General features: G+C 38.5%; 1 protein-coding gene across 1 annotated transcript in view; it reads left to right on the top strand.

Annotated features, from left to right (window-relative positions):
* Window positions 1-20,969, top strand: part of TMPRSS7 (transmembrane serine protease 7) — a 45,887-nt gene that overhangs the window by 8,352 nt on the left and 16,566 nt on the right. Inside the window, exons 4-15 of the mRNA XM_019629707.1 lie at window positions 589-656; window positions 1,774-1,967; window positions 2,975-3,013; window positions 3,729-3,957; window positions 5,285-5,415; window positions 7,849-7,961; window positions 11,115-11,221; window positions 14,513-14,649; window positions 16,535-16,642; window positions 18,746-18,856; window positions 19,715-19,831; window positions 20,732-20,903. Coding sequence (XP_019485252.1) covers window positions 589-656; window positions 1,774-1,967; window positions 2,975-3,013; window positions 3,729-3,957; window positions 5,285-5,415; window positions 7,849-7,961; window positions 11,115-11,221; window positions 14,513-14,649; window positions 16,535-16,642; window positions 18,746-18,856; window positions 19,715-19,831; window positions 20,732-20,903 — 1,526 coding nt within the window. The remainder of the gene's footprint in view (window positions 1-588; window positions 657-1,773; window positions 1,968-2,974; window positions 3,014-3,728; window positions 3,958-5,284; window positions 5,416-7,848; window positions 7,962-11,114; window positions 11,222-14,512; window positions 14,650-16,534; window positions 16,643-18,745; window positions 18,857-19,714; window positions 19,832-20,731; window positions 20,904-20,969) is intronic.

The following is a 20,969-nucleotide window of genomic DNA, read 5'->3' as shown; positions in this document are numbered from 1 at the left end:
CCCACTTCAGCAGAGGACTGCAGCCCACACCATCGCCGGCAACCCACGGCAGCCCAGCTCCAGGTCGAGCTGTTGTTCAGCATTTTAGCTGTAGAGGGCAGTGTCACTGGCCCTCACGTGTGGGATCTGAACCGGGGCCCTCTGGCATCCCAAGCCAGTTCTTAACCAATGTGCCACTCGGCCGGCCCTCAATTTTATTTATTGATGGAAAAGGGCTTGGGTCAAATACTTTGAAAGTATGCTTAAAGGATTTTGATTTATTAACTGTAGAGAAAATTAACTTTGGAGTAGGCAGAATACAGAAGTTATGCTTGATTAAGGTGTATAAAGACAGGTGTAAATGAATGAAGGTAACTTCATTCTTTACAGAAAGCAGAATGAAAGTAAAGTAACCCAAGACTGCTACAGGAAGTAAAAATTTATTTGAATTCAAGTAATAATGTCTGGGTTTGGAGATAGAGGCCTTTGGTTTGAGCCTTGTTTTCCTCCTTGCTAGCTAGTCAGAGCTTGGACCTAGAGCATGCTAGGTACTGTAAGAGGAAGCCAATTTTGAAAGATTTCAGACACCTCTCAGTTCTTCTTTTTCAGGTAAACTTGGTTTACACAACGTCTGCCTTCTCCAAATTTTACAAGCAGTCGGTCATTGCAGATGTCAGGTAACCTGTGTTCCTTGTTTTGGGGTTTCTACGTTTACTGCTGTAAATTCCTCTCAGAGCCACAGAAGGGCTGAGATATCACCATTCTCAAGTTACTTCTTGGGGGTGGTTGAGAGTTAATGTCTTTTGAGTGCAATAGTGACTGAACTCTTTGCTATGCTGTTGTGCTGGGGTTTTTTCTCTTCATCTATCAAAGCCCACTCTCTCCCCATAGCTGAGATCCTGGACCCCATTTTAAAGTCAGTGGGCAAAATAGCCATAAACATGATGACTATATTCATGGAGGCAAAAATAAAACATAGACCAGCATTTCTCAGACTATGCTCAGTAAAAAACTGGTCACTAGAGATCTTTTGAGACAAAAAGGATCCCACGGTCAAATAATTTTTAGGAAAAAATGTGTGCTGGGTACTGTATACCACCTTCCTTTACCCCCAACATATCTGCAGAGATTCACAAACCACTTTGGCATATTAAAGGCACTGAGAAATCTTGAAATAAAACGATTTGTTTACTTTCCTTCACCTTTTATTTTCCAAGTCATTCACTTTAGGACATTATTGTATTTTTTTTTTTTTCATAAAACGTGACAATGTTTGTGCAGTTAGGAGCTTCTGCTCCAGGAGCTGTGGTCATGGGAAACCAAACCAGGCTCGATTCCTGGATTCCCTACTCACTAGCTGTGTGATTCTGAGTTGTAGTTGGCCTTGATTTTCTCATCTGTAAATCTAGAATAATAATAGGACCTTCCTCATAAGATTAAATGGAGTAAAGCAGATTTAGCACTGTGTATGGACATGGTACAGTATCAAAAATTATAACTTGTTATTTGTAATAGCAGTGAATACTGATTGATATCCATAAAAATAGTATTTTCTCCATGGAGATGCAACTATACACTCACAGTAATAGATTTGAACCCAACACAAGAATACATATACCGTAACACTCTCCCTTCCCAATCCAGGAGTCAATGACTTCCTAAAGAAGGAAGTTACGTTTAATTGAAGGATATGCTCGCTGGCCTTACCTTGAATTTATCAGTTACGTCACTGGTTTCCTATAAAAGCCTACTTCCTAAGGGGTATCCTTGACTATCTTTCTCTTTTCACTATAGCAGTAACAACAAAGGTGGCCTCCTTGTTCACTTTTGGATTGTGTTTGTCATGCCACATGCCAAGGCCCATATCTTCTGTGAGGATTGTGTGGCTGCCATCTTGAAGGACTCCATCCAGACGAGCATCATAAACCGGACTTCTGTGGGAAGCTTGCAGGGTCTGGCTGTGGACATGGACTCTGTGGTACTAAATGGTGATTGTTGGGTAATTCCCCTTTAAGCATTCCTTCCTCCAGCATCCTCCAGCAATGTGGTAGCATAAATGCTGACACTGTCATTGTCATAGCCGCTATTATAGTGAAGTATTCTCTTCCTCAGTCTCAGTGGAACAGGATTAGCTGAAGACATTGGAGCTATGTTGATAAAGGAAGTTGTTAAATGTTACACATGGTGATTGGACGATAGAATCGGGGCCAAAATACGCATGAAATTGAATTTATTAAAGTGTACCCCTTCCTATATTTAATTTGGCTTATTTAAACTAAAGCACCAAGGAAAAAGTCCTGAAGAAGGAAAATTTCGCTGAGGTTTATCTTGTCTCTTCCATCATCCAGACAGAACTGAACCTATGTTATGTGGTGTTGCCCAGTGCTCCAAAACGACCTGCCCGATAGCCCTGTCCAAGTGCAAATTCCATCAATTTGTCTCCACAGTAAAATGGTTTAACTATTGTGTAACCCAAAATTTATGCAACTTTCTCTTTTTATTTAAATTATATTTATGATTTAAATTATGCATGTATATGTGTATATATACATATATACATATATGCTAGGCATATATTTGGTGGCTGATAAGTATTTGTTAAACAAATGAAAATCTGTACCACATACACTATTTCAGATATAGGACTAATTAATATGACTAATTATTATTGTATTTGTTTGGTTTCTTTTTACCTTTAAAAATATTTACAACTTGTTATTATGAGTGATTTCAAGGATACAAAAGGAAAGAGAATAGTATAACGAATTCTCATATACCCTTTACTCAGCTTCACCAACTATCAACTCATGTCTGTCCCATTTGATATCTATTTACCTAAGCAGCCTCCCCTACCCTCACTGGATTATTTTAAAGCAAATCTCAGATATGTTCGATTGCTCTTAAAGGACTAAAAATATTTTTACTAGGCAAAATTTAAACAAAATGAAAATGAAATGCTGGGACTGACAGTCTTTTTTCTGTTTTTTCAATGCAGCTGGGCTTCGGTCAGATTACTCTTCAACCATAGCACCTGGTAAATTATGCCATGTGGTTTCCTCCCCCCTGCCCCCAATTCCTCCAAACCAGTATCCTTTTTGGTTGTAGTTTTCCTTTTCAAATGATGGTATTCGTTAGTGCTCTCTTAGTTGCAAGTGACAGAAATATACTCAAACTGGTTTAAGCACAAAAGAAACTTGATTGACTCATGTAACTGGAACATACTTGGGCTGATCTAGCCTCAGGCTTCGTTGGGTCCAGGTCTTAAGATAAAGTATCCGTAAGACTGCATCTCTGCTTTCCTCTGCTGAGGCTTCAAGTGTGTTCTTCCAATGTGGTAGCATAAATGGCCACTAGCAGATCCAAGCTCATAATTTATCAGTTTAGCAACTATGGTGGAAAAACCTGACGTATTTCCTAATGGTTGCTGCAGGAGTTTGGGGGCTGAGTTTCATTGTCTTGGATTAGCTGATGTGCTGACTCCTGAGCTAGTTTCTTTGATTCTGGCCAATCTGAGTCATGTGCCCACCCTATGCCTAGGAGTGAGTTTAACTCCAATCCAACCATATAGACAGGGTAGGGATAGTTTCTCAAAGTAAGATCTAGGTGCTGTTATCAGGAGAGAGGGAAGTGGGCTCCAGGCTGGCAAAGACAGCAGATGTCCTGCATGTGACTTCTTTTGCTCCTTACTCTTTTATAAAGATTTCTAGAAAAGTAGTTCCTAAAACAAAACAAAAGTGTTGTCTCCACAGAGAAAGGCTGCTCTCAGTACTTGTATGCAGATCATCTGTCTGTCCGCTACCCTCTGGACATTTCTGCCACCTCAGGGAGGCTGATGTGCCACTTCAAGCTGGTGGCCACAGTGGGCTATGTGATTCGTCTGTCAATAGAGTCCATCCAAATTGAAGCCGACAACTGTGTCACCGACTCCCTGACCATTTATGACTCCCTCTTGCCAATCCGGAGCACCATTTTGTACAGGTATAATGCAAGCTTTCTGGTTGGCGAGTAAAAATATATTTTACAACGACTCCTTTTTTGTAGATCTGGGTTCCCCTTGGATTTTAAAAAAAAACCATTTTTGTGTATACTCATGAAGTCAATGCTGACCCGTTCCCTACTTAGTACCCTCTGTATTAGCCTGTCAGACACAATGTCTGCTTTGCTCTGGTAGCAGATAAGAGTCAAAATCAATACAGCAGGGAGTTTAGCCAATAGTTCTGAAATATAACAGATTTTTAAAAAATTTTACTTTTATTGCAATCACGATGAAGTATACTATTTCAATAAAGTATGAGAATAAATATTCTATGATGATTGCATAAAATTACTAAAATGATTATTTTTTTATTATAAAGCTAACACTATGTTGATTGTGAAAATGAGGTCAATCAGAGAAAATATCAATTATTTCACAACCCCATCACCCAGGACAAATGTCTTATATTTTTGCATAAATTATTTCACATATATATTTTATTACACACATATATACATATACATACCGTAATATTTTTTTACTTTACTCCATGAATGCTTAATACTCGATTAACCTAATCATGATGGTTGGGCTTTATGAACAATTTATTATTTGTTATTCACTGTGCTAAAAAGGTACATGAATTATTAATATCTTATTATTTTAATAGTATTTATGTATGCATATAACTGTTTTCTGTATGTATGTATTTATGTGTATTTTGAGGATGAATGTGCATGTTGAAAATCCATACAGTATATAAAAATATGCAGTGAAAAGTAAGATTGTTGCTGGCTCCCATTCCTCAGTCATTGCTGTTGCATATTTATTTTTATCCTTCTAGACATGTTAGTTATTATCTTATTTAATCCTTACCACAGTGCTAGAAGGAGTATACTATTATTATTACTACCATTTCATAGTAAGGGAACTGGCAGTTGTAAAGATTTTAGTTACTTCATTGCCCAGAGATTTTCAGCCAGTTAAATGATGGAGCTGAGCTTCGAACTCACTTTTTCTTAGTGCAGAGTCCATGGCCTTAGCTATTAAATACCCTGCCTTTCTACCTTGTTTGCTCTCAAGGAGTATCTAGTGATGGCTATTCAGGAGAATTCTTCGGTAGTTACTGAACAAAAATTTGTGTAGCTTTACCATCTCCCCTCCATCTGTCTTGCCCTGTGGCCACTAGTTGATGAAGATCTGGCTGGCAGAGCCTGATTCACAAGAACTGTATGGATGACCCAGGAAATGTATGGATTAGTGATGGATGGAGGCCCACTCCTCAATAACCTATTATTCATGTACTCTTGTTTTGTTATCTGGTTTCAGAATTTGTGAACCCACAAAAACATTAATTTCATTTGTTTCTACAAATAATCTCATGTTGGTGATATTTAAGTCTCCTCAGATACAGAGGCTATCAGGAATCCGGGCATATTTCGAGGTCATTCCAGAACAAAGTAAGTCATTCCCAACTGAAAAAAAGTCATCCTTATAAATATTTATTATGATACTACTATCTGATCTCTCCTGAGGCTGTGTTATAACACTAGTTGTGTAAGGCAGGGCCCTGACTCAGGGTCCAGTCAGAAGGCAGTGACCATGTTAGTTATTCTAACAGAACAAATTTAACCCTCTGTTGGGCATAACTCATCTCACAGATTCATTGCACACAAATTTTCAAATATCTAACAGTTAACTTAAGTATCGTGACTCATGGCTTCCATATCTTCCCCCTCTACCATAACCTATCGCCAGTCGTGTTTGTGGCTTAGTACAGTAAAGACATATTTCATAGCAGCACCTTTAATCTCACAGATTTGTTGCCAAAACTAATCTCGAATGTTGGAACTGTTTCATAAATAAGGAAATATTGGACATCATCATTCAGCATACAAATGAGTATATTATAAAAATTCAATCACAATACTCTCGTGAGAGAGATGCAAAATGTACAGACCATGTTGAAATGAAAGCATTTATAAGGCTGCTATATCTGGCAGGTGTACTGCACAGTAATAGGCAAAGCTTATACTTAATTTATGTGATAAACATATATTGTTTTTACTTTGTGGAAAATTAAAATTTCATTCTGAATAAAATAATAAGCATGCTTACACATTATTTTCATTCATTTTCAATTTAAATAAATAAATGTCATACACGCATCTAGGAGATGCATTGCACCCGAACTCGTAGCTTTTTTGCATTGCACCCGATGGAGGGTTAATGTAAAGAACTGTTTACTCAGTATAAAGGTGTTAACTAGGTAACTGAAAGGGCAAAAAGAAAACTGGAAGGCATAATAGGTCTAACACATGTAGGAAGCAAGTGCCACCTGTAGGTCTGGGGGGAAAAGGAAAGCGGTCAGAGTGATTACAGTTTAGGAGAAGGGGTCTGTGGGATGAAACAGGCCTCTGAGGAGGGGTTATTGCTCAGCTGGTGCTGATTTCTCTGAGTTGAAAGGCAGGTGTTCATGAACCTGGGACCCAGACCTTTGAGGAGGGAATGCCAGAAACAGCTGGTATCTTTGAAGGAAATGCAATAAAACGGAAGCTGTAAAAACTGCTAACAGGATTCAATTCTGCTACAGGAAGGAAGTGTATTTGCAGGATGAAGAAGCGTTGCTGGGGTGACATTCCCAGGAATTCTTCCTCCTCCAGCTTTCTAGTTTACCTTTAGCACCCTCTATTGGCAGAGCCTATCAGGAAGCCAGGTGGTAAAGGGAGGAAGTGGTTTGCAGAGTCCCAGCCCCAGCATTGCAGAACAAAGAAGGCTTGGTTTGGAGCTGTGAGACAACAGCTCAGTAACTAACATACTAAACTGTCTTTCATGACTTCTCATGTATAGGAATGCATGTGAATGCCATTCTAGAAAGTGCCTGTGAAGCAAAACATGGAGGATTTAATGGGTTTTTCTAGGTAACAGTGAGCAAAATGACCTCCCCCACCACCACCACCACCACCGATTCTTCTCTTTTTGACTTGGGTTGATGAAGTAAAACAAAACAAAAAGAGCCTTCAATAAAAACTCTGATTTCTTTGTAGTATTTGTTGCAACTGACCGGATCTTGTAGGTCATGCCTTGGTAACTTCTCCATAAGCATTAGTAAAGCCAAAGGGATCAGCATGGGAGATGGGGATGAGGAGAGAAGAGGATTTGGCTTAAACAGATGATAGCTATAGTTTCATCTACATTTTAGGGCAGTGGCTTATTTTGATGATTTTCTGCTTCAAATTATTACAGAACCAAATGTAAAATGGATTTATTGAACAAAATTGAACTGGATGTTTGAGATATTGTTGGGTTGAAAATTATCTCTAATTCCAAAGGTTAAAAAATGTGATTATCTCAGAAATATTGTAGTGAACTTTGTCTATTCAATTGAGTGTCTATTATATGCCAAGAATGATTCTAGGTGTTAGGGAAATAGCATTAAACTAAATAGACATAAATCAGTACTTTTAGGGAACTCACATTCTAGCAGAAGGATGACCATATCAGTAAGAATAGACATTTAGATTGTCTTATTTAAACAGAACAACATGTTATGTAAACTGGGTATATTTCTTCAACAACAAATATACACTCATTTGAACAAAATAAGCACAGAAGCTTTAAATATATATTTAAACTATGTTTTTAAAGAAAATAAAGCATCCTATAGATCTGTGAACAAAATATATAATTTGAAAACAAATATAAAATTTGAACAAGTAGTTTAGCTATATATCTGAAGAAGACTATTTCTTTGTTTTAAATTTAGCTTAAATTTCAAAAAATATATATGCTTGTTGATCGAGAAAGTGTACATTTTTAAAGAAATATATGCATTGTGTTTCCTATAATCTCACACTACAAATCATTGTGTTACTGGATATTTTTTTTTTCAGAGTGTGAAAATGCAGTTTTGGTCAAAGAAATCACTGGCTTTGAAGGGGAAATTTCAAGTCCATATTACCCAAGCTACTATCCTCCAAAATGCAAGTGTACCTGGAAATTTCAGGTAGCCTAGCTTTTCCTATATCTTAGGAAATTTCAGGTAGTTTAGTTTTACCACTATCTTATCCTATTTTTAGCAGCAATTTATTTTTGAATTAAAATACCTTTATTTTTAAATTTAATTAGTTAATTTTATAATATTTAAACCTTATTAAAACATATTATCAAAACATGGAAGTTTCTTATTATTTCAGGCCTCTGCCCACAAATTAACGGCTCTTTGCAGGCTGGGGCTAATTTTTCCAATTTATTATTTGTTTGTTTGTATTAAAAAATACAAAGACATTTTTACAGGATCAAACAATTTATTATTTTATTATGACAGCTTATTTATTATTTTTAATTACTTCATCATCAGTATTATAAAAGGAATAATAAAGAAATAATGAACTGGATCAGGCAATATATATTTCATTGTATAAGCAAACCAGGATGCAAATTTATGTGAAGTATATACATTTCCTTCTGGTGTTAGACAGGGTGTTTCAGCTTTTATTTTTTTTTACATCTTAGTCTGTAAACTATTTTTCTTTCTCCAACTGTAGTATTATGTGGCGGGAGATAGAGCAAGATGTCACCTTGACTCTTTCAGTACATATATCATTGTGTGGCGTAATAGTTAGATGTAAGCGGCCAGCAGTATATAGTTGGTATTCTTTCAGCATTTTATTATTGAATGCCTACTACATGTCAGGCAATATTCTAGACACTGCGATCCATAAGATCAGACACACACACAAAAGTTCTCCTCTCACGGAGCTTGCCATATAGTAGGGGGAGACATGCAACAAACAAACAAGTGAAACATCTATCGTATGTTACATAGTGGTACAGTGCTATGGAGAACACTAAAGCAGGGAAGGGGGCTGTGGCTGAGTGACTAGTGGGGCTTACAAAAGGAAGGAAGTCAGGGATTTGTTATCTTAAATAGGATGGTCAGGGAAAGCCTCCCTGACAAGGGGACATTTGCACAGAAACCTGAAAGACAGGAGGGAACTCACCTTTGCATAACTACAAAAGTGTTGCAGCCAAAGGGAACAGCTGAAGCAAAGGCCCTGAGGCAGGCATATGCTTGTTGCACATATGATTTGTGCAAGTAAGTTAACCATTTTTAATGATTTTATTATACCTAAATCTGTACTAGATGTCTTGATCACATGCATCCTTAATTTATTTTTTTATCATCACAAACATTTACAAAACAATTAAAACATAAAGGTACTGGACTCCTGCTCACTGCCAGGTTCTTAAGGCCTCAGGGTAGCAGAATCTCAAAGCTTCAGATGACTATCAAGTCTGAAGTTTGGGGAGAAGGAAAGGGGAAGAGAAGATAAAAGGAGGGGCCAGGGAAGGAAGAGAAAGACAAATACAGAGAAAGACCAACACCTTATGACCTCACTTATATGTGGAATCTAAACTAACTAACTAACTAAATAAATAAATAAATAAGCTCATAGATACAGAGAAAAGATTGGTGGTGGCTAGAAGTAGGGGTTGGGCAAAATGGGTGAAGGTGATCAAAATATACAAACTTCCAGTTATAAAATAAATAAATCATAGGGATATAATGTACAACATGGTGACTATAGTTTAAATAGAGTTAATATTATTAACTATATTTAATTATACTGTATTGTATTGAAAAATTGCTAAGAGTAGATCTTAAAAGTTCTCATCACAATAAAACTATTTTAACTGCACAGCAAGGAATGTTAACTAAACTTACTGTAGTCAGCATTTTGCAATATATATAAATATCAAATCATTATGTTATAATTCGTTTATGGCAATGACATCTTGATAACAAAAAAAGAAAGACAGTAGGATTGAATCACAAAATGTTGCTGCAAACTTAACTGTACAGTATGTTGTTTTTAAAAGACAAAATGAATAAAAAAAGTGATTTAATAAAGCGGAAGAGAAATGGATGGGCAATATTATTCTAGGCAAATGTAAACAAAAAGAAAGCAGGGATCACAAACTTAATGCCAGGCAATGTTGAAATCAGGGCCACAATTTCAGCGAGAAAAGGAAGATGTAATCATGACAATTATTTATGCATCAAAGGATATAGCATTAGTACTTATAAATCAAATCCTATAGAACATATGAAAAGAAATGGACAAGCTTAAAGAAGAGATTTTAATTTTTTTCTCTTGGTTCATGACAGAGGTAGTGGGAGACAATAAATAAGGTTAAGAAGGGTATTAAGCCATACAAATAATGAGGACTACACACACACACACACACACACACACACACACACACACACACACACAGAAATTATCCTGGTTTTAAATGACTGTGGAGAATTCATAAGTTTGATCACAATAAAATCCTTAATAAATTAAAAATTAAAAACAGTATAAGCAATAAATAATCTTGTATCTAATTAAAATAAAATTAGAAAACTTGAAAATGGGTAAACTGAAATTCTACTCCCTGTGAATATAAAAACTCTCAAATAATTCCTGGGTCAAAATGAAAATTAAAACCAAAATTGTGACACATCAGACATAATGTATGTGCATGTCATACAATGCCATAAAAAAGTCAGTTGTATAGTGTGTGTGTGTGTGTGTGTGTGTGTGTGTGTGTGAGCGCGTGTGCACTTATTGTACATGTTCTATCCTTCTCTTGCTTTATCTCTTCTGAGAAGACCTAGAGGTGACTCAGTAATTGCCTTCAGGAGTAACCAGGCTTCATGTGAAAAGGACGTTGATTCATTTCTCCTGTATCTAAAAACCCTGAATAGTGCTTTAAATAAACAATGTCATCATTATCTTCTAAGGAGGAAAATGTGGACACTCATTAGCAAGTGGGTGTTTTCAAAGTTAAGTTCATTTAATAAGAGGAAACTGAAACCTAGAGATGACCTAATGTGTCCTTTGTCACCTAGCTCACTCAAACCAGGACCTAATAGCAGTTCCCGGAGCACTGGGCTGTCCACGTTCCTCCCTATCATGCTGTCCTTGTCATCCCAGTTTGCTCAGGGGATGTGGTCTACCCCACTAAAGGCCACAGGCACAGAAAATGAAATGCCCTTACAATTGCAAACCAAGGGAATGAGTTCTGAGTAAGGGAATCTTAGCCTGAAACATGCCTTTCAATTGAGTCTTTTTTTTTTTTTCTCCTAACTTATGTTTGTTTTTTACAGACTCCCCTATCAACTCTTGGCATAGCACTGAAATTCCATAACTATTCAATAAGCAAGAAGAGTGTGAAAGGCTGTGACCATGGATGGTGGGAAATTAATGAGCACATGTAAGTGGTTTCCATATGTAAGAAATCTGATGAAAGGCCTTGCTCAGAGGTTCAAAGCCTTGCTTGGATTTCTTATCCCAAGAAGAGTTTACTATTTACAGATAGGGGAAACTGAGGTATATAGGAGTTAAATAACTTGCTCAATTTCACTTAACTCATAAGTGATGAAGCCAGGATTCAAATCGGGCCTATGGTCCTCAAGTCCTTGCTCTATGCTCCCGGGCTGTAGATGTGCACACTACATTTTACAAAAATAGTTAGGCACATAAAGTCTTTCAAACCATGGAGCCATGGAGCAAAATAGTAAATAGGAGTCCTGGTGGTAGAAAAGTTAGAAACCATTAGCTAATTCTGTGTAGCAGGAAAGGCCCCAATCGCTGGTTGTATCCTGAGGCTGGGACATGGGTTGAGGCTGACCAGATAGAGGCTGAGAGAAATTTAGGTGCCTGGGTTTCCTAAACAAACTTAGTAGGCCCTCACTTTTACTGGTAACTTGTCCTTTAATTGTCATTATTTTTTGTTTGCTTCTAAAGTTATAATAGGTCTTGTATTTAAAAATATAAGATTCCCTGTCTTGGCAGCAGAATAGCCTCTCAGTTTACTTTGAGATAAGAATCCTTGTGAAGGTAGCCCAAGGGATTTGCCTGCTAATTCTTTGTTTATTATTATTCCATGAATGAAAACCTTTCCTTTCTAAAGGATTTTCCTGAAAAACCGCCTTTCATTTCGTTTAGACTCTTAGATTACTTGCTAAATAGTCATTGATCCTGTCTTCATTGGAATAGATTCTATCTGATTTAACGGCATTCTTGGATCCATTATTAAGATGTGGCTTGTATTCCTTTGGGGAGTATTATAGAATCAAGGATCTATTATGTCAGAAGCGGAAGACCTGGGTTCAAATTCCAGCCCTGTAATTTAGTAGCTACATTAACTAGGACACGTTATTTAACCTCTTTGATCTTCAGTCTGTAAAATGAGGTAATAATTCCTAGTTAATAAGGTGGGTTTTCTTTAAAAAAAAACAAAAAAACATTCAATGGAATAATGCATATTACACACCAAGAAAGATTGACTATTATTATAATTAATAAGATTGCTTTAGAAACGACATTGGGTAGATAAATACTATAGACTGTGCCCCAAAATTTTAAGGATAGTGCATTTTGGTATTTTAATTAGAGGTCTATAAAATAAATATTTTGTACAGTTGTATGCCTAAGATAGAGCTGTGCTTTGGAAATGAGATATTCCCTACCCCCCACCCAATGCAATACCTACCACTCATGATTTCCCTATGTGTGGAATTTGATGAAAGGCCTTTTCCAGAGATAAGGCTGGCCTAACTCAGAGGTGGTGCTGCCAGGGTATGAGCAGGGAATCTTCCAAATAAGACCAGGAAAGCTTTCTGCCCCAAATACTTGCCCTGAAGGGCCAGCTCTTCACTTTGGCTGGCTGAAATCTTATCAGATTCCTTTGAAGCTAGGCACTCTTGGGATTTAAAATGCCAGCCCTTCTCCTTATGGGTCTCAATTAGAGGAAGGGCTCTAATTGAACTAATTTCTGACACTTTGCTGAGAAGTTAGCCTAAGGGTGTTGGGTTTGTAATGCGGAAGGAGGAAAAAGTAATTCTGACACCAGAAAGCCCAGTTATGTTGAGTTGAGAGAACATGGGGATAGGGCTTGTAGGCCCAGGGCAGCTTGAAGGTAGTATATGAACCCTGAAAAAAAATGGAGGGCCTTCCTACAAAGCTGTAGCAGAGCAAAGTCTCTGAGGGGAAGGCTGCTGGTGTGCTAAAAAGTGCTGGGTTTCAGTACCAGGCAGAGTTGTGTCCAAATCCTGCTTCTACTTACTTGCTATTTGAACTTGAACAAACTACTTCACCTCTTCACATCTCAGTTTTCTTACCTGTCACATGTCTGTACATGTAAACTAATTCTTACTGCGTTTCTCCAGTCTTTCACTTTTTAAAAAACTTTTCTTCCATTAGCCACCAATATGCCCCATTACATAGTGTTCCCCTCTAAACTCCAGCCCAAGCATGGATTCAAAGATCCCTTTCCTCCTGACTTCTCCTTAACATTAGCGTGAAGCTCATCTTTGCAAGAAAACACTAGTAAGTGTTAATGGAGAACATGAAGAAAATCACTATGACGCACAGACAACAATCATCATGTTTTCAGAATACATTTTATATTTCAATCCCAAGATGACCAGTTAGAGTCAGCTCTCCTCAAAAGCTTGACGTGGTTTTCATGTGCCTCTCAGACAACTTGGCCAGGTGGCTACCTGCAGGTGTTATCTCTTCCTTATGTCCCAGGAGCGGTCCATTATCCTGTCAGGTCCTGAACTTCAGCCAATTGCAAAAGATTCCTCCTGAAATATACATGGACGCTTTCCTCTTTCGAACCTTGAAATCATAGGTTACCTCTATGCTCCTCCCACTGAATGACAGTGTCTGATCCATGGAACAGGCACTGTTCCCAAGTGCTTTGGGGGCCTGGAGTGATTGACATTCATAGATTCCAGTGGAGGATGTTCCTCCTCAAGCCTTGTGTCTCCTGTTTCCTTTTGAGACCTTGCAAGTTTCACCCTGGGAAGAGCCTTGCCTACAAAGGGCAGAGAGAGGCTTAACTTACCATGGGCCCCCTGTGTAATAAGACTTGGTGTTCCACTAACCACAGTGCTCATATAAAAAAATTACCAACAGGAGGGCCAGTTTTCTTACTTGAGAAAAACTGAGTAAGAAAAATTGAGATAGGGAAATATTGTGGAAGGACATTACTACTTTGAAATGTTGCCAAGGACAAGCCCTGAAGTGTGCATCAGGTGTCAATTTAGTTTAAAATAATATTGTCCTTTGCTTCAAGAGTTGTTTAGATTCTTTGTATATTTTCATCCTGAGCTCATGGATTCCACTCTGGTCTATAGATAGATTTGTGGGCCAAAGCAGGCAATTCTTGTGCTACAGTTATTTACACCAAATAAAGCGAGTTGACTGGGAAAATTAAACCCATATATCTTCGGATTACAAGCGTTGGTGAGGAAAGCAACGGGTAACAGATAGTCGATGGTACTGCTCTGGTTTTACCTAGCAGAGGAGACAAATCCAGGGGGCAGAAGTTACTCCATCACAGACACTTAGCATGGAATGGATAACTACTGGTAACTCTACCATAAGTTTCTCACGTGTGAAGCCTAACTCACCAAAGCATTAGTGAATTCATTGTTAATAGGGATGCAGTGGACAGACTTTCAGGCCGTGTATCCTTCGACTCTTCTCTCCTCAGGTACTGTGGCTCCTACATGGATCACCAGACAATATTTCGAGTGCCTAGCCCCCTTGTTCACCTTCAGCTTCAGTGCAGTTCAAGGCTTTCGGACAAGCCACTTTTGGTGGAATATGGCAGTTACAACATCAGTCAACGTAAGCCTGGGATTAGCACCATAGAAAGCCTTAATAAATTGGTAAAGGGAGGCTAATGCTTTGTGACTCTAATCTTGGGGAATTCAGAGGAATGAAAACTGCTTTATTGCTGCTGGTTTCTGTTACATTTTTATAATAAATATATATAATAGAAACTAAATATATGATAAACAATATATAAAATCATGTACTTATTACTGCTATAGTTTAAATTATAGAAAAAATAATATAATTTTAGTGATTGATTTATAATTGAACAATAATATTTCACATTATTCCTAAAACTACAGGAGAAGCCCATTTCTTGATTGTTGTTCTTTTTTGCTAGCCATAATTCTTTGTAAATATGATGTTTACACCGACCTTGGGCAGATCAGAGGCCGATTGTTGTGACTCACTTTGGCCTGTGCCGTATAGGGAGAGTAGGTTGGTTAGGGCGTGCTCAACCATCAGCCCTCAGAATGTGAAATATCACACTGACAACTGCTAGAACAATGGCCAGGAAGTGGTTAGTAGAAAAACCAATGCCAGAGGGCAGTCATTAGAGCTGGAGGGAGTAGATACTGACTTGTGTGGGCAATTCTTGACCTATTTTAAAAGGGGAAAAGTCAGGGTTAACCACTTAGGAATCCATGAGGGTAAGACTTCAGAGAACGCTCCTTTAGACCAAGTCTTTCTTTGCTAATCCCCAATATACCTGCTTCTGGATTTAGAATATTTTACTTCTGAATATGAGAATATTAGAATTTCCTGCAAGGACACAGGTACATAGTAAGCCATTTTATTTTCAATTGTTTTTGTCAAACCATGAATATTTTCCAGGAACTCATACCTGCCTCTGTGTGCCATTGAGATAGTGGTGATCTGACCATGTACTCTCACCCACTCCTTTGCACAAGGGGAGTGTCTTAGTCCATTCAGGCTTCTGTAATCAAAATGCCACAGGCTGAGGAGCTTATAAAGAACAGAAATTAATTTCTGACAGTTCTTGAGTCTGAAAATCCAAGATAAGGGTGCCGGTATGATCAGGTGAGGGCCCTCCTCTGCATTGAAGACTTCTTATATCTTCTCATGGAGGAAGGGGCTAGACAGATCTGTGGTGCCTCCTTTATAAGACCACTAATCCCATTCGTGAAGGCTTTGCCGTTGGGCATAAGGATTTCAACGTATGCATTTAGGGGGACACAAACATTCAGACCATAGCAGGGAGGAAGGATTTATTATTTCTATATGTTTGCGATAAGCCCAGCAATAATGATTCAAGACCAGGGAGGGAAACCTTTGACTCATAGCCTGGTTGAAGTGAAAAAACCGATGGATGGGGACGGAGGAGGAAGGAGTCTTGAGTTTTGAGGCCAGTCACTAAAATCTCGAGGTCCAACTTTCTAAGACCTGTGGCTCTATTTTGAAGCAGAGATTACTTGAAAATGTAATTAAAGGTACAGAGTCCTGAAATGAATACATCTGATCATAGAGGATTTAGAGACACCAGAGTCCATTTATAATTCCCTGAGGGGTGTAGAGGCTGCACCAAGAATGCTAGACTCTCTAAGGGATCTGGCAGCTTTTGCTTTCTTTGAGTCTGTGATAAAGCCAGGGAGCTGAGTCAAGGATGGAGGTAGTAGAAGTTTGACTATACATGTGACCTGGTTGCAGTGATGACTCATAGTTTCTGGTAAATTAATTTGCTTTCTTTACTCTCCTAAATTTTGCTTTTTTGTTTTTTAAATTATCACCTATAACCTTGATGTGATGGAGAAATTATATAATTACAACTGCTACACTGTCAACTCCTTAATCACGTAATACTTCATATGTCTTTATTAATGTGGTCTGGTGACTTTTAGGGACCCATACAAGATTTCCAATTTTTTGTTGTCTGTAGCCTGTCCTGTTGGATCTTTTAGATGCTCCTCCGGTCTGTGTGTCCCTCAGGCTCAGCGGTGTGATGGCGTAAATGACTGCTTTGATGAAAGTGATGAACTTTTCTGTGGTGGGTAATCAAGCTTTTACTATGACTTTGTTTATTGAATAAATAATTTCTCAGAGCCCTTGTTGCTGCTGGTGCACATCCTGGGTCTTTGTACCTATTATCTATTGCTGCAAAACAAACTAGACCCCAAACTCAGTGGCTTACAACAATCATTTATTCTGGATTATGCACCCATGGGTTGTCTGGGATGTGACTGATCTAGGCTGGTCTCATTGGGTGGCTCTGTTTCAAGCAACAGGTCCTCCTGAGTTTGTTTCTTCCCAGGTTGGGGTCAGGTCTACTCTTTGTGGCTATTTTCCCCATGGACCTAGTGGGCTAGCCAGGGAAGTAATATTGTTATAATTGATTGATCTTTATTCTTTATATAAATAAATGACCTTTGAAAAACATAGACAAAATACGTCATGACTTTTTTGATGACCCAATAGTTTGCATTGACATCACATTGGGAATGGCTAAAAGCTGGGGTATTGAATATTTATTTCTCTTTGGAACAGAGAATTTCTGTTGGTTTTTCATTACTATTTACACATTGTTCCTGAATCTCTCTCCAGTTTCAGGGAACAATATGGGGAGGCCAGTTCACTGGACCATATGACACCACTGGTAACACTTTCTCCTAAACATCCAGAGTGTAGTTCAAATGATTGTGATGGTGAAGCTATTTAATCTCTTTCATGTTTTTGGATATAAATGTACAGTTAATAAAACTAACTATATAAAAATGATATTCATGAAAAATAACCTTTGACTCTATACCCTCTTTTTTTAAATTGACAAAATAAAACCCTTATAACTTATGGTTCATTGACCTTTTGAATCTATAGGGTCTTCTATTTCTTAAGAAAATAAATACTGACCATTATATGGTAATTAAGGTTGTCTTTGGCTTTCACATTTTTATTATTACCTGCTATGATGCTCCAAACAAAAATGATTATTGTTACTTTATAATAAAGACAGTTTTTTGGCAAGCATTATTTCTCATCATGCCATGTTGAGGGCTATTCTCTAGGAGCTAGCTAAGCACTCTTAGAGACTTAATGAACTATTTTAGCACAGCAATGTCCTTTCCCTGCCCCTCACAAGAGCTACTTCTGACAAAATGGGAGCAGATAACAAAACAAGAAATGTCTAAGGAATCATACCTACTAAGAGTGCTTGCTAATATACTGTGCCTGTCACTGGTATAAAGGCCATTTTCAAAAAACACTGTGAAAAAACTGTGATAAGTTTACACTGGTGCTTCTCAATTCAGGAAATGAATCTCTCAGGATAAAATAATTTTTTTTTTTAAGATTTTATTGGGGAACTGGGGAAAGGGAACAGTGTTGGGGAATTGGGGAAGGAGAACAGCCAAGTTGTTGTCCTTCGATTTTAGTTGTGAAGGGTGCAGATAGCTCAGCTTCAAGTCCAGTTGCCATCTGGCCACCCGTCGGCAGCTCAGGCAGCTCAGCTCAAGGTGTCGTGTTCAACCTTAGTTGTGGGTGGGCATAGCCCACCATCCCATGTGGGAGTTGAACTGGCAACCTTGTTGCTAAGAGCACATGCTCTAACCACTGAGCCATCTGGCTACCCAGGATAAAATAATTTTCAAGGGTGTTTTCCTTACAATCAGACTACAAGTCTGTTGTCCCCTAAGATTTCACACTTATTAATTCATTCAACAAACAGCTACTATTCAGTAAATAGCTACTGTCAGGGGCTTGAGGTTCAGAGAAAAATAAGACAAAATTTCCCATCTCAGGATACTTCTACTTTGTTTAGGAAGGCAGATGAGTTCAATTTAGATAACAGCTTATGATTTTTATTTTCTTGAAAATAAAATCTTATGATGCATTTAATTATAATTAAACAAACCCCCAGAGTTTACCACATATATACAAAAGCAAAAATTGGATCTGACTAAATCAAAGTGCTAGGAATGACACCAAAGTTTATACATTTGCTTTTCTCCATGTGTGTGCTGGTTTTGAGGAAAACACACTTTTTAAAACATTTCATTTAAGTCATCTTAACCCTTTCAACCTTTAGAGGGGTGCTACTGGTTGTCAGAGAGTCCAGCTGGTGTGTCAGATAGATTTCTGTCTATTCTCATTCTAGTGACTCTTAAACCTGCCTGCAATGCCAGCTCCTTCAAGCAGCACAGCCCTCTGATCTGTGATGGCTTCCGGGACTGTGAGGATGGCCAGGACGAGCAGAACTGCACTCAAAGTGAGGGCAAGTCCTCTGCACTCTGCTGTGCTTCCTATAAAATACTTTTAAATCAGAATCAAAATACTGCTGTTGGGTCAGGATAATCAACTTGTCTCATTTTTCCAAGGATTTCCCCAGTTTCATCATTAAAAATCCCATGTCCTGAGAATTCTCTCTATCTTAAACAAAATGGGACAGTTGGTCACTCTGAGGTGGAGTGTGTGTGTGTGTGTGTGTGTGTGTGTGTGTGTGTGTGTGAGAGAGAGAGAGAGAGAGAGAGAGAGAGAGAGAGAAAGAGAGAGAGAGAGAGGGGCAGGGAGAGAGAGAGAGGATACTGGAAGATTTTCATTACTTATTTGTTTTTAATGCTGCTCAAGACTAAAGGACACTGATGACCTGATAGCAAGGGTGGGAGAGGAACTCGCTATAATAGATACTGTGATAGGACATGGTTTTTTTCTAACCCCTGCAGAAACACACACCGCCAGTGTTGTAAAGAAATGTGTTGTAATTCACAAAGTCTGTCCATTTTTTCCTCCCTAATGGTGTAAAAGGACTGAGTACGGTGATGATGTTTGCTCAAAAACTTTCTTGGAGAACAAATCAAGGTAATAACAGAGAGGCCCTGGCCTAAAGCCACTGATATGACCACCTGATTTCCACCTCACCTATAGTAGAAGAAAGAAGAGGCCCTTGGATTGATTCTTGGCAGGTGTGCCAGCCTGCCTGCCTTCCAGAGGCGCTGCTGAGGTGGAGGGACAGGTCACTACGGGGTTGCTTCACTTTGGTCTAAGCCACCCTTTGTAGAGTTCAGTGTCATCTACTTAAGTCTATTTTGGGCTAGGAAAAACTCTTTCTTCTTTTGTTCATTCTCAGGCATTCCATGCAACAATGAAACTTTTAAGTGTGGCAATGATATTTGCTTTAGGAAACAAAATGCAAAATGTGATGGGACTGTGGACTGTCCAGATGGAAGCGATGAAGAAGGCTGCAGTGAGTAGCAATTTGTTTCTCCTGATTTCCTTCTGTTTCCTCTTCAGTCCACATGTTTTTCATTTTCATTCCCTTCTTAGTGTAATCCTCCGGGCAGAGGTTGCCTTAGGCCCAGGGAAGAGTATTTGTGAATTAAATCTGAAATCGTTTCTCAGAATTAAAAATGCTGGTGCACATTCCATCTTCTTTCTTGTTAACAAGCATTAATGTACGAGATATTTATAATGAGAACTTCACTTTCTAATAACTAATCAAAAAATAAATTCTTAAGTTAAAAAAAATACCCATGAGAAAAGAAATACATACTGGCATGCAGTGGATGACTTTGTTAATTTTTCCTTACGTTAGATCAATATCTAGTGCTAGTTCCTGCTTTAGCTATGGTTTGAGAACTGTAACCTGCCATATGTTATTGTCACTTGTGTGGCTTCTAATCAGCTACATGGCAACATGTTAACTCTATATCCTTATCAATACTATTTACACTTGAAAAGAATTGCTCTGATAACTAGTTTTTCTTAATAGGTTTTCATTTGTCTTGGACTTACAAATTCTCTCCCAATGCTTTTCTCAAATCAGCACTTCAAAGACACTCAATTCTGTTGCATTTGGAACTAATCTTTTCCTTTCTATCTAACCACCTAAACCCCACAGCTTCGTATCAATGCTATTACTGACAGGTCCCCACTTCCCCTCACACTATTGTACAGAGACTGTGTCAAAGCCTGCTTTCAGGAAGGACGGTGTGGTTTGTTGTTTCTGGTATTGCCTGTTCTGTAGAAAAGCATATTTCAAATCACTTACCTGGCTAACCGGTTACCAGCCCAGCACTAAGCCCGACTTAATTTAACTTTTCTTCCAAGTCTGCCTTTAAATCACGTGACCCTTCCTCCCCTAAAGGCTGCAGAAGGAGTTCCTCCACCCCCCACCGCATCATTGGGGGCACTGACACTCAGGAAGGGGGTTGGCCATGGCAAGTCAGCCTCCACTTCATTGGATCTGCCTACTGTGGAGCCTCGGTCATCTCCAGGGAGTGGCTTATCTCTGCGGCCCACTGTTTCCATGGAAACAGGTAGGGCATTTCAATCCTTATTCTAAAGTGGCACACTCTGACCACAGACCATACACCTGCCTTCGA

This window comes from Hipposideros armiger, unplaced genomic scaffold (assembly GCF_001890085.2).
Source record: "Hipposideros armiger isolate ML-2016 unplaced genomic scaffold, ASM189008v1 scaffold_866, whole genome shotgun sequence".
In the NCBI taxonomy this organism is placed as follows: domain Eukaryota; kingdom Metazoa; phylum Chordata; class Mammalia; order Chiroptera; family Hipposideridae; genus Hipposideros; species Hipposideros armiger.
The sequence above is the reverse complement of the archived record's forward strand: the minus strand, read 5'-3'. Positions and strand labels throughout refer to the sequence as shown.